The following is a 14881-nucleotide window of genomic DNA, read 5'->3' on the forward strand; positions in this document are numbered from 1 at the left end:
CACAGATAGAGCTGTCTAAGAAAACAATGTGGTAGGCTTCTTTGACTCTATATGAAGAGCCAACAGCAGAACAGGGCAGATCTTAGTAGAGTCCAGCCAAACTACAGATCACCTCTCTTTGATCATAACATAAAACAAAAATGTAAATCAGCTTGGCAATCGCAATTTTGTTAGGGAAGTTTAATCCATTCATTGTGTCCTCTCCAAACTTGTCACTTCAAATGCCTTCCTCCTTATTTGCCAGCAGATGCAATGGCATCTTGTCTCTCAGAAGTTGACTCTTCTCTCTTCCTCCGTGAACTATAGATCTTTTAAAAGAAGCATCACACACTCGTGTTAGCCTATCTCTTCCTACCTGGACCTGAGAGCTTGTATGCTCTCTCTCTCCCGTGGCTAAACTAAATGGCCCAGAGTTCTAAGAGACACCCTAATGCTTATGACTGAAACCACATGTCCTTCTCATGAGCACAGCTACAATATGCTTCTGTATTCTAATCTCTTTAACACCTTTCCATCTCCACAAGATATTAAATACACCCAAACAAGCAAGCAAACAAACCAACAAAGATGTTTGTTTCAAGGGAACAAAACTACTTCTCATCAGTTTTTCACATTGCTAGACTTTATCATTTTACAATATCTTGGAAAAGTCGATATATACCAATTTCCAAAGTCCATCTTCCATATTAGCTACTTTATTGTTTAATGTGACAAAATATATAAGAAAGAACTTAGCTGAATTCTGGCTTGCAGTTTGAGAGTACAGTCCATTATTGCCACAGGAGCATATAGCAGCTGGTCAACTTCCATTCCCAGTCATGGAGCAGAGATAGATGAATGCTGGAATTCAGCTCACTCTCTACTTTTTATTTATTTCAGAATTCCAGTTTTTGGAATGGTGCTGCATACATTTAAGGTGGGTCTTTCCACCTCAATTAGTCCAATATATAAACTCCCCTACATGATTGAGTTTGTTTCCATGGTGATTCTAATTTCCATGCAGTTGACAATAAAAATTAACTATTATGCCATTTTTCCCCCTTAGTCCCACAATTTTACATAAAAATTGAACTACTCATGACATAAATAAGGCTACTTTTGCAGAACCCAAAGGTAAAGTGTCGTGAGGAATAATTTTGGGGAGGCATGAGCATATGTCTACTCACTCCATATTAGAATTAAACAGCAAGCCAACATAAGAATGCCACTAAATCCAAATTATTGAACCAATGAGTTTTATTGAGATTGATAACATGAGTATAGAGGAGGGGTTACAGGAGTAGAAATGACTTAAAGACAGTAATATCAAAACAACCCACTCCAGCAGGGGTTGCAAGTTAGTAAAGCTGGAAACCTGCCATGCACTGTACAACTTAAAGGAAGATCAGTTGGTAGGAATGTGCTTATTTAGGCAACAAATTGTAGAGGGCCTTGTCCTATTGTATCTGTCCAGTTTCCAGGACTTCCGAAGCCTTTGAAATATTTACTTACCAAGCTTAATGAGCTTTCCGGCAGGACTCTATATCTCACTTCCCCATGTCTCAGTGTGCATACTTACTTACCCAGGACAAGATTACCTGATATGACCAGTCAAGGTATAAAACCAGGCCTAGCTAGGAGGGGCTCCAGAAAGACTGAGGCTGTGATACTTTTATTGAGCACAATCAGACTTTTATACCCTTATGAGCAACAGAATATACTTTGCAATTTCCAGAATCAATACAGTTGTATTTGCCAGGATACAATGATGTTTGCAAGCAGGTACACAAATTTAAAGGCTAACACCAACTGTTGTGTTGAGCTTCCAAGCTTCCTTGATGTCTAAGGGAATATACAAAGAAACACTTCACTATCTGAGAAAGTGCCTCAGTTTCTCAGGAACTGAAAGGTACATACGCCCAAGGAACCACAGTTTCTAACCCCCAAACACGATGATACATGCCCCTTATAGCAGCTAGACCAGGCCCACTCTCTGGTTCACTGGACCCAAACATTCCTACAGCAGAGGAAGTTGTAACATATCATGGGCGTAAACCTTGGTTCACTTGTTATATTGCTGTCGAGACTGATCTTACCCTTTGGGACTTGACTTACAATTTGCTTGAATACTGCCATTCTTCCCTTAGGTTTCTTCTGCCTCATTAGTTGACCACAATTGTCGCTTTGTTGGTCTTCTGTCATTTCTCCTACCCAGTGGTATGCACAGGACTCTATTAGACTCCTACTGCTTTGCAGCTATAGTCATGTATTTGCCTATCTTATGCAATCTTACACTTTGAGTGTCATGCCTTTGCTAATATATTAACATCTATCTTTATCCAGACCTCTCCTGTGTCCTGCAATCTGTTACCTTGACTTTTCCCTTACACTGTCTATTATCCTTAATTCATTTTATTGTTTTCTCTTAGTAAATCATGCTATCTGACATGGAATATAATTTATTTATTTTATATCCTGTAACTTTCTGCTAGAATGTAAGTTTGAGAAATACAGGAACTTGTTTTACATTTGCAAATCTCCTTCTTTACCAAACAGTCCAAAGCATCAGGTCTTTAGTGAATATTTGTGAACTAAGTTGGTAGATTCCACATGGTTGCAGATGCTATGTGATAAAGATTGATGAGACCTTGTGGGGAAGGGGAGGTATTCTAGTTTTGTTTCTGTTGCTGTGAAAAATATCCAGACAAAAATCAACTTAGGTCAGAAGAGGTTTATTTTAGCTCACAATTTCTGAGCTAAAATAAGTCCACAACACGAGTGACGTCAAAGTGGCAGGAACTTAAAACAACTAGTCACATCAACATTCAAGAACAGAGAGAAATTAATGTGTATATACACTCATTTATTTGCTTATTCCTAACTTGGTTCCTCTACTCTCACAGACTTTAGGACTGTCTGCCTAGAGAATGGTGCTGCCCACAATGGGAAGGGTCTTCCCACATGAATTAACTTAAGATAATTCCTTACAGACACGTCCAACAGGTCAGATCAATGGAGCAATCTCTCATTGAGATGTCCTTCCAGACAATTTTATGTTGTATCAAGTTCATTACTAAACCAAGACAAGAGGTATGACTTTAGGGTTTAAGCTTGGGAGTATCTTGCCTGTAGCCTCACTTTTTGATCTCCCTGTGATCACTGCATAGAAAAATAAATTTAGAAGTGAGATATAAGGCAAACATCAGACAGAAAGCTTCTGTCACTTGAAACCTGCCACTTGGGGAGCCATGGAGAGAATTTTAGGAAAGCACACTGGGGAAGGATTTGATGTGGCCCATGGAAGAAGGTAAGAACAACTATTAGCTATTCCAATTAGATGGAAGTTCCGAGGTAGTTGTCAGATATATAAGACAAATAATTCTCATACATCAGAAATTAACCATTCATCTATTGCATTTGGGTTAGTGTGGGGAGTACAGCTACTTACGTACATTGAATGATAGGATTTGTAATTATAACTTCCTGCTTGTGTAATATGTGTGGGTTCCATGTGGGGGCCAGAGGAAAAGCAGAGGTCTTGCTTCTGAGGAGATGCTTTCTTTATTTATTTATGTGTTTATTTATTTATTTTGACATAAGCACTCTCATAGGTCACATAAGTCACAAAGGAGGTTTTATTAGCTCTCTATTGAGCTCAAAGAATCTCTCTGCCTCTTCCTCCCAAGTAATGGGATTACAATTGCATGCCACCACACCTGACGTTTTACATGAGTGTTGGGACTGACCTCAGGTCCTTGTACTTGAGTGACAAACACTTCAATGACTGAACTAGTCCCCCAACACCTTGTTTGTTTATAATTTTAAAGAAGCCCTTCTAGGAAAATGGGGCATGTCCTATTGCTCATTTTACAAATAACATTTTTAATACCTTCACATTTTCTGTCCTCTTCAGAATTAAAAAGACAAGTAGAACACAGAACAATAAAATATTTCCTTTCTTTGTCTATATAATTTTTACCAATCAATTTATACTTGATAATAAGCAACCACTTGCTATTTGCAAAGTGCTGAAAAAGTAGACAAGACTAGAGCAGATACTTTATGTTTTTATCCTCAGGTTGGTTTGTTGAGCCAGGAAGATAGAATGCTGTCTTTCTGACCACCCTACCTCCATCCCAAGCCAATATATATTTCTTTCTCTTTAACTAGAAAAAGTTGTGCAATGTAAGCAAACAAACAAACACAACAACAGCAAGTCAAAGGTTCCTGCTTTATCCTTAGTCTCAGGTCAACCTGTAAGAAGCATTTCAGGAAAGAAAGGACATGTGGTTATCACTGCACTCAGCCATCAAGTAAGATCCCTGACACCCCTGGATCTTCCCATCTCTGTTAATTTGGCTGCTAAAATTGCCTTTTCAAGGACTAGTAGACAAACCTGGCTACATGGAGACACAGAGAAGGATCCCAAGTCCAGAGACACCATGGCCATGGACTACTGTTTATGTATTAAGGTGTGACTTGGCTTAGCGATTCACCTTGGTGGACTTTTCTTTCTTTGTTGATTTATTTCATAGCAGTGTAAGGAGAAAACATTCAGAAGTAAGTGTGTGCATCCTTTCTCATACATTATATAGGAAATATAGTCTAATTAAAACACAGTGAAACAGAATTAAGTCATACACTATGGATAATTATACTAAAGTATTAGGATAAACTACAAGGTCAGGAGCTTCCTGAAGAGAGTTACTTAGTGAACATATGTAGAACGTTATGGAAGGAGGAACTAGCTGGGAAGATAATGTATTAGTCCTAATCCCTTCTATTTTCTCCAAACAGAGAAAACTCACTCAGCCCACTGTATGACTATCTCCCTGTTTAGCCTTTGTATTATCAAATGATGAGGGTAGTATCATTTGCATTTTCATATTGGAAAAGGAGGACAGAGGGCATGGCTCAATGGATGAAGCATTTGCCTTACCATCATGAGGATGTGAGTTCCGATCACAGAAGCCTTACAATTATCTAGGATAGGTGACAAACACACACTGTCATCCCTGTGAGGGTGAGAGAGGAGGTAGAGACAAGCTGTTCCCTGGGAGCCTGCTGGCCTAGTAGCCTAGTCTATTTGGTGATATTCTGGGCCAAAGAGAGACCTAGTCTCAGACAAAAAGTGGAAGGTGCCTGAGAAATGGTATCTGGAATTGTCTGCTGACTTATAAATAGTGTACATGAATGTGCACTCTTCCCCTAAATAATAGAGATTGGAAAAACCTGCTGTATCTGACTAGACTGAGAAAAATTGAGATAGATTGGTGGGCAGCACAGGAAGGAGAATCAGGGAGCAAACAGAATCAGCAGTGCCTGAAGCCAGGAGTGATTGCTAAAGAAGCTCCCTAGAACTCAAAGCCTCCCACTGTGAGGTGATCAGCCAGCCCTGTCTGGAGCAGCAGTATGTGTAGCCACACTGTGTCAAACTACATTTCACTACTAGGAAGTCCTATAGTCCACACCTGAGAACAGGTCCAGGATATGGAGGAAAAGGAAAAGATGGTGGCTGTTAGACCAAGAGGGGAGGAGGAAGTGAAAATGGGCAGCACTGCTGGGTCTCATTCAACATTCCAAATGGGCTTCTCTGTTTACTTGTTTTCAGAGACTGATCTGGTGAGAAATTCTCAGCAGGAAGATAAATACCAGAAAATAGCTCTGCAGGGCTTCAAAGGGAATGAAAACCTGTGAAAGACCTTAGTTTTCAAGGACAAAAGAAAGGTTCTATATGTGCACTGTGCGACAACTGGTGGGGCAGGTAGACTCTCTCCTGAGAGAGAATCCTCTGATAGCTGGTGCCCTGTGAGGGATTGTTACAAGTGGGGGTGCTTTACACCTTCTGAAAACCTGGGGTGATGGCTTTGTTTCCTTTTCCTGCAGATAGACCAGCAACTCTTCAGCTATAAATTCTCCCCAGGAGCCGAGTTCCGGACGGCGAGGTCACTCATCCTAGGCAAAGTCACAGGTCTGTTTTTCTGTTTTATACTTCTCAGTGGCCTTTGTTAAGATTAATGGATTTGTAGTCTCTGTTGGTGTGTTCAGTGATTCACATATGAGGACCTTGACCCCAACCTGTCTTAATGCAGGTTTTGAAACAGGATGTACAAAAGCAGGCATTTAGCAATGGTGCAGAATGCTATTTATGTTGGCTTTATTAATTGGTTAGTTCTTGGCTAATGGTTTGTTATCTATGGTAATTATTTTGTTGATTAATTGTTAGTAATCCAGAGAGAAAGATAAAGTAATCAAACAATTAAGTAAAATACATCTTAATTTAAAATTCACAATTATTAATTTTTCAGGTAGTCAAATTTTTACTTGAATTTCCTTAGTTTTAAACTAAAGGGATGAAGCAGGAAGCTGAGCATCAGAATAACGATGGAAACTCACATTAGAAGAAAGGAGTCTCTTGTTTTCATGCAAGTTTTGTGAATTTTCACTATCTGTTTGACAATATGTGTTGCCACTGTAACAGTGAACTTTTTACACTTTCCTAAAGAATTTAATATTTTAAGGGATCTTTAACAATGCCTTTTAGAGCTGAAATATATATTTGTTTACAACTAATGTAGAAAACAGGCCTTTGTTTTGTGTCATACCTTTTCTCGGGAATTTCTTTTAACATTTTTTTTTTTGAAAGCCTCATGTATGATTTGTGTAGAAAACAGGGTAGAATTTTAGTTTAAGCATTCTTCATGGGTACAATATATAATGTGTGTGCACATTCACATGTATGATTGTGGGCAAGCATGTGGCATGAGATGCTTTTGGAGATCAGCTCCTTTGGGTATTGGTTGTTTTAGCTTGTTTGAGACAGGATCTCTTGTTCTGTGCTTCGTACATGAGCGTAGATGGTTCTGGGTTATGTGCTTCCAGGGATTCTCTCTACTCCTCTCAGCATGCCTTAGGAGAATTGGGGTTACAGATATCTAGACTACTAAATCTGGATTTACATGGGCTCCGGGGCTTCACACTCAGATCTTCAGGCCACCTTCTCCCTAGCTCCAGTGTTTTATTATCTATACACTCTGGGTATAGGTGTTTTACAAATTAGCAAATGCATGTCTTTTTCAGATTTTGAAATTATTTGTAATTTTTAACTTCTGCCCCTTTATTTCCTATGGATTCAGCTGCTTTTGTGGTTTGTCATGTTCTCTGTGGTTCTGCTGGTCACAGTACATCTTAGAAAACCTTGACAACTTTGGGTATTTTAAGTAGGAATGGACTTAACACAGGAAATCACTGTCTTGTGAAATTTTTGCAGCCTTTAACTCTAAATCTTGATATGACCTTTTGGAATGACTTCTCAGAAAATCTGAGGGTCTTTGAGTGGTATTTTGGGTGCTTTTGTTTACCTACTAAAACCCAATAAGAGTCTAGAAGCTACTTGGACCCATGTATAGAATATAGTTTTGCAAGACAGGAGACAGCCTCTGAAAAAATGACTGGAGATAATGTGTTGTGTTAACAGTGTAACAGCTTGTACAGGATAAGAAATGATCCACAACTTCTTCAGTTTCCTAAATTTATAAAGACTATAGCATTTCCAGAAGATAATGTCAATGCAGCGTAAGTCTAGAAAATGTCAATTTCAGTTTCCCCAAAGACACAGACAAATGAGTCAATCAATACGAATGACTTCCAGATGGGGTTATTTCTTACCTTTCCCCACTGCCTAATATTAGGCAACAATAAAAATGCTATTTCTGCAGCTGTTTGTTCTGACTAACGTGGCTCTGGTGAGTTTTTACTTCCTGTTCTCTGTATCTTAGACATTTCTGCTTTGTGCAAAATGTGATTTTCTCCTTTTGGGGTCAAACGTTTTTGATGCATTTTTTTTTTTCTGCCTTAAAGTCCCGAATTATAAACTTTTATCCAAAGCAAGATATTTATCTCATCTTGAGCCTTGGAAGACCATTTTGCTATACAGCTATGGAAAGGAGGGAAGGGAAGGTGAAAAGGAGAGAGAGAGGAGCAGGCACAAGTACATTCTGAGTAGCATGACCTCTGTTTCATGACTGCTACCAATGCATACCTCTCCGGCTCTGCCTCCATAATGTCATGAGGGGAGCTTGAAACTGTCTATATGAGGAGAGATGCATTGACAAAATCTCAAATGTGCTTGCCAGTCACCACCATCCTTCTTTAAGAGCAGATATGAAATGTAGACATGCCAGTGAGCACACCCCTTCCTTCTTGTCTCCTGGCTTCAGCTGCTGCTCTTGAAATCTCTTGTCACCTGGTTCAGCTTTTGAATGTTCTAACTTACTCCATGCCCAGCACGCACAGCTGTTTTGGTTATATGTTCTTAAGCATAAGAACCTTTATGCCTGTGTCTGGGTGTGTTTTGATGTTCTGAAATTTTATGTGTCTGCTTGTAGATTACTTTTTAAAGTTTGCTGCTTCATATTTTTATACTTCCCAAGTATATTAATTAGTTCATATGTATCTTTGCATCCGGTCACATTCAGTATTCATCTTTATTCATTAATTCCCATATTCTCAACATATCAACTATTGATTCTTTCACATTCTATGTACTCAACTGAGATCTGAATTAGATTAATTTTGGACTTTCTAATTTCACTTCACATATCTCACCCTCTTAAAACTTTGTTGTCAAAACAGTATGATTTCTAGGCATATAAAGCACTTTTATTTTTACTCATAGTTTTGTGAGTGTATGTGTGTGTGTGTATGTGTGTGTAAGAAAGACAGAGAGAGAGAGAGAGAGAGAGAGAGAGAGAGAGAGAGAGAGAGAAACATGGGTGCATGACATTAAGCACTTGGTTCAGGAGAGCATACTCTATCCAGGCTTATTAGTCTTAAAGTACTTAAAGCAAGTACTTGACCACAGAACCATCTTGCGGGCCAGTTTTTATTTACTTTTTACACGTGATTTTTTTTACTCCCTTCAGTTATGCTTAACTACGATTAACATAATATGTAAATCACATTAAAGATTATTTTTTCTTTTTATTTCTAAAATTCTATTGTTTGGCCACCAAAACTCTAAATTAAGAAAAGCTTTGGTCCTTGGTTTCCATCTGTTTGTAGAGCATAGTGATAATCATTATTGAACACTCTGCCTTTGCCAGTTCCACTCTTTGACTCTCTGGGGATCCAATTCTGCTACTAGCTGTTTTCTAAAGTTTTCCTCTGGCAGCTTCTTTATTCTGTGTTGGCTGTGTCTGAGTGTATAGGGATGTGTGCATGTGTGCACATACATGTGAGGATACACACATGCACACACATGTACATACATATTTAGTTGGACCCGACTTCTGAGAACCTGGAGAGTTGAAATTGGAGCACTTCCTTCTTGGTAAAATTTTCATTTTTTTTTTTTACCAGGTGTTACATGGATACTGATTAGAATAATTTCAGTCTCTTGTGTTTTTTTTTTTGTTTTGTTTTGTTATTTCTTTTCTTTTCTGAGAAGAACAAGAATATAAATTTGATTTCTGAAGCTCAATGGCATTAAAGCCTTCCACAGACCTTCTTAGAAGAAATGCTGTCAATGTTAGTACTGCGCTATATGATTTTTATCTTCTGTATTCCTTCCTGATTTCATAGTTTCCTCACACTCACCCTCTTTGCTCCCTCCCACACACTCTTCTTGCTTAATCTCCTCTTCTTCCCAAGTTCCTTTTGATTCCATATCTTTTTCCTATACTGTTTACATTCATGTTTAATTCAATTGTTTTCTCTACTCTGGGGCACATCATTGGTGAACATGACTTATTGCTTACTCCCCATTGTGTCAGGAGATTTTTCTTTCTGCTGTGGTTTCCCATAAGTTTACCCTGAGATTTCAGTCCATCTTCCTTTTGCAAAGTTTCCAGACTTGACATTCTCAGTCTCCTTTAAAATAGGCCAGTTGTTCCTCACCCTTCTCCATCCCCACCACAAACCTTAACACTGCCTAGGTCTAACTCCTTTCTATCAAAAATTTGCACCTATATTCTAAAATAGTTTAGATTTTGTTTCTTGAAGTTCAATACAATATTAAATGTTTGTTCTTTTAATAAGGGAAAAATGTATTTTAGTGTGTCTAGTCTGTTGGTAGTACTGCTCTATTAATATTGGTGCATGTTCTCAAAGTATTTTGAGTCATTGAATCCTTATTTTCACTGATAGTGTAGAAATCTGAGGGGAAAGTTTATTAAAGCTTTGTTTTTTTTTTTACTATGAATCTCAGATTTGTGTGTGTGTGTATATGTGAGTATGTGTGTTTCTGTGTGTGTGTGCACGTATGTGTATGTGTGTGTACATCAGAGGATGAGTAATGTTCTTAAGGCTTAGTCTACCTTCTTTGTTGAGTGATGTACAAAGTATGCTAAGCTGGCTGATCAGCAAGTCCTAGGAATCTGCCTGTCTCCATCTCTCTAGTGCTGGGGTCATAGATACATTTCTCTAAGCCAGCGATTCTCAAACTGTGTATCAAGACCCTCATAGAGGTCATATCAAATATTAACATTATTGTTCATAACAGCAGCAAAATTACAATTATGAATTAGCAACAAAATAATTTTATGGTTGGAATTATCACAAGATGAGAAACTGATTTAAAGGTCACAGTACTAGAAAGGTTGAGAACAATTTCCCTAGGCCTAGCTTTTATTTCTGTTCAGTTATCAAATGCAGGCCCTCATGCTTGCAAGATGATGACTTTACTGTCTAAGCTATCTGTCCAGCTGAAATTCAGATAAACCATGAATGTGCTATGAGGACATTCTCTTCTAAAGTCCTTTGATGAACTTTGCTATTGGACAAGATGCTGATAGGAACTTTCGCCATTTTGAACCTAACAAAGACATAAATACAACGAAGAGTGAATCAATATGCCTATGAGTATTTGAGGGTCATCTTGTCCTCTGCTTATGATGTTTTATATCAGGTGTCAGGTAGGAATGGATTAGATTATTGTTGAGTACAGGATTCAATAAATTTTCCTACTGTTTTAAGAATAAAGAATATCTTCCTGAAGTTAGATGACCTTCCTGCACACCCAAAATACTGTTAGGATAGTTATTCGGGGTCACCATTAAACTCAAGTTTGTAGCCTGTGACTGATCTATGGCAGAAAATGAGGGGAGCTATATACATACTGCTTTCAGGACTGCACAGACACAATTAATTTAAGGGCCATTATAGAGAATAGAGGAGGGTGAGGCAGATGGTTCCATAAGATCTCTATCCACCAAGCTTCATGACCTGTGTTTAATTTCCCAGAACCCACAAGAATTGACTCTGGCAATTTTTTTCCTGATTTCCATACATTTGCCATGACAAATATGTTCTTCCTCCCCAAATAAATAAATGTAATCTTAAAACAAAAACAAAATGAAAGACAATAAAGGTACTGAAGCCAAGCTTCAGACAAGCACAGACATGGAGACAACAAGAAGGGTTTAGGAAGAATGTGAGTCACATGGCACAGAGAGAGCAAGGGTTGAGCAGAAATCATGAACAAATGGTACTCATTCCACAATTTTAGAAAGATTAGTCTGAGGGACATTTTCTACTGTAAAATAAAGATCTGCAAGCATTTCTCATAGTTGATTCTAAGGGAAAATTGTGTAAAATTTATCTCAGTTTTCTTCAAAAGCATTCCATTTCAAAGCCAAATGAAATTTGTTCATTTTCTTTCTGTGAGAAGAAGGAGCAATTCACTGTCCTAAAGTCTGGTGATTTAGCACATGCTCTCTTCCAGCTCTGGTGCGTTAGGCACCATGACAAATAGAATGAATTATTTTCTGAGGGCTCCTAAGATGGAGATAGTTGACCATAAAAAGAGCCAATGACATTGTCTATGTTAACACTGAGGTGGGGCTGGAGAAATGGCTTGGTGGGCAAAGTTCCTAGCACCAAGCATGTTAATGAGTTTGATCTCTGTCACCCACACGGTGGGAGGAGAAAAGTAACTTTCTCACATTATGTTATAGCTTACATAATCTGTTCTGTAGCATGCAGGTACACATATCGCACAATAAATTTGAGGTGTGTTGACACATCATGAATGAAGATGCTTTTTATGACAGGTCATAAGATATAGCTAAGTTTTATTTTTATTTGCTTACTGTCATTTTGCTTATCTCCAAGTATTTACTTGGTTATAGCAAATATTATTTTACTGACATTAAGAGAAAAGTCACAATAGGGACTGATGAGGTGACTCAGCAAGTAAAATGATTTCCTTGCATTGGAGCCCCAGATCCTATGTGAAAAACAAACAAACAAACAAACAAACAAAAAACAAACAAACAAAAAAACAGATATAGTGGCATGCACTTCAAATTCCAGTTCCAGGGAAGCAGAGTGGATTCTAATCCTTGTTCTGTGGAAGCAGAGTGGATACCTATAGCTGTCTGACTAGCTAGCATAGCCTACTTGGTGAGCCCCAGGGCAATAATAAAACTCTGAAAGAAAAGAAATTAAAATAAGAGAGAAATGTATACAGTGCCTGAATGATGACAGCTAGGGTTGTTCCCTGGTACACACACACACACACACACACACACACACACATTTATATATTCATACATACAATAATGCACCCATACATATACATACATGCACACTAAAAAAAAAAAAGAAAGATAAAGTAACATTTTTACAAAGTGAGAGAAACATGTTTAGAAAAGTCAGCCATTTTAGCAAAGCCGTCTCCTCCTGGAGATGCCTCAGAAGGTACCACTGGGTAGTCATCAGGATCAGCTTTCCTGGCTGTTTCAATGCCTTTGTTTTACTTCATCTTCCCATAAGAACCATTGTATCTCAGAATTCAAAAATCTTTAAGTTTTTAAAGACAAAGTAAACACAAATAACTGCAATAGCACTAGTGTTGATGGAGACTTTCTGGATGGAGATTGAACCCTGGGCATCACTTCACAGGCAAGTACTGGATTTCTGAGCCCACCTCTAGATCAACTCTGCCCTAATCTATTTTCCCTGAAAGTGGGAATAATGAATTGTTATTACTGTTTTCCGAAGAAGTGACTCCTTCATGATCTATGGATTTAGAAGAATAGTACTCTTCAAAATATGCAAACATTTTATGTTAATGTCATAGTAGTGTTAGATGAAAATTTGTAACTATAAAATTATAAACGATGGCACTCACAGCAGACTGTTGGCTATATGTTTCTACAGCCACTATTAACTAACCTCTTCTATTTTATGATTTGATAGTTCAAAGCTTAAACATAGCAGAGACATTATTTCTAAGGGTCAATGGGCTAACCATTTGGCCATATAGCTTCTTATATCCATTTGAACCTAAAAAGCCATAAGAAATTAAATAAATTCCATCTCAGCCTGTATGAAACTATGAAATCACAGAGCAATGAGTGATAACCTGCTTTTGACCTGGTAAGCTGAAGCAAGTTCTGACGGTGCCAATAAAGCACATGGTTACTTACTTCTAGGAGCTCTTCCATTTGTAGTTCAAGTCTACAGCATCTTCCTAATCAGCACAGTAAAGATAAGTGAGAATCCTGAATGTTTTATGCATCTTAGAGAAGATGACAAAGAGGATGTTTTACATTATTACTTAAAAGTATAATCCTTGCAGTACTTCTTTCAATAGACTATAATTTCATTTTGATTGTGTACATAATTGGGCCTTACTTTTTTTTAAGTTTTTTTTTTTTTTAGATTTATTTTTTTATTATGTATTCAATGTTCTGCCTACATGTACACCTGAACACCAGAAGAGGGCATCAGATCTCCTTATAGGTGGTTGTGAGCCACCATGTGGTTGCTGGGAATTGAACTCAGGACCTCTGAAAGAACAAGCAGTCCTCTTAATCTCTGAGCCATCTCTCCAGCCCTCTGGGCCTTTCTTATGATTCAGGTTTGCTACAACCAACATAAAACTGAGAAACAAATTTACACAGTGGATGATGGTTGGCATGTATGGTGTTATGTGTACCTATGTGCATGTGTGTATTTGTTATTTGTGTCAATACTGCTGCATGTGTACCTGCCATAAATGTGGAGGTCAAGGGACATTCTTGAATATTGGGCCCTGGCGTCTACCTCCTTAGGGGAAGGGTCTCTTGTTCACCACTGAATACAGCAGGCTAGCTGGCTACAAAACTTCTAAGGATACTTCATTTTCTGCTTCCTGTCCCAAAGGAGGAACACTGCAATTCCAGCCTCATGCTCCTACCCACATATGGCTTTTTGTGGGCTCTGCAGATTATGCCTGCATAGTAAGTTATTCACCTACTGAGTCATCTACCAAGCTTGGTTTTTTACTTTTAATGATTATATGAACATTAAAAGAAACCTATCTTGCAATGTATCTAGCAAGGCCACTGTAAAGGGGACTTCCGAAGAGACACAGTTATTTTCTTAATTAATGAGTCTGCCTGGTACATTGTGAAGTGGTGCTACTCCCTATCTGTTAGTGTCTTAAGGATGTATGACATCTAGGTCAGCCCAATGAGAGGAGAGAATCTGAGTGTAAAGCCAGTAGAATTACTGAATTCTACTGGATTTAGAAACATAAGTACCATTATTGTAGGTATCGATTAATATTCACTACTGATATATCTTCTGGTAATACTTGCTGTTAATCTTAAACAGCTGTATAACCAAATCACCACACAGAGACTGTGTTTATTTAGGTAACCTAGAATACAATGCTGGGCAATAACTACTCCCTCCTAAACCTCCAAGCCCTCATAGTTTCTTAACATTTACATTTCCCACATGATGCTTGATTTTAGTGATATATTAGGTCCAATCCATCTCTCCACTTAGTTCTGAGATCTCTTCTCCAGCTTTCTCTCCTAGCTCTCCTCTTGCCCCTTCTCCTTCCATTCATTTCCTGCCCTCTGGCTCCTCCCCTCTTTCCTGTTCTCTGGCTCCTCCCTTTGCACAACAT

General features: G+C 38.3%; 1 protein-coding gene across 3 annotated transcripts in view; it reads left to right on the top strand.

The window, feature by feature from the left end:
* The window catches only part of LOC110563726 (contactin-associated protein like 5-1-like), a 785262-nt gene that overhangs the window by 725858 nt on the left and 44523 nt on the right, over positions 1 to 14881 (top strand). For all 3 annotated transcript variants that reach the window (XM_060371606.1, XM_060371607.1, XM_060371608.1), the window contains one exon: positions 5866 to 5950. In XM_060371606.1, coding sequence (XP_060227589.1) covers positions 5866 to 5950 — 85 coding nt within the window. The remainder of the gene's footprint in view (positions 1 to 5865; positions 5951 to 14881) is intronic.

Source organism: Meriones unguiculatus, chromosome 18, assembly GCF_030254825.1.
Source record: "Meriones unguiculatus strain TT.TT164.6M chromosome 18, Bangor_MerUng_6.1, whole genome shotgun sequence".
Lineage (NCBI taxonomy): Eukaryota > Metazoa > Chordata > Mammalia > Rodentia > Muridae > Meriones > Meriones unguiculatus.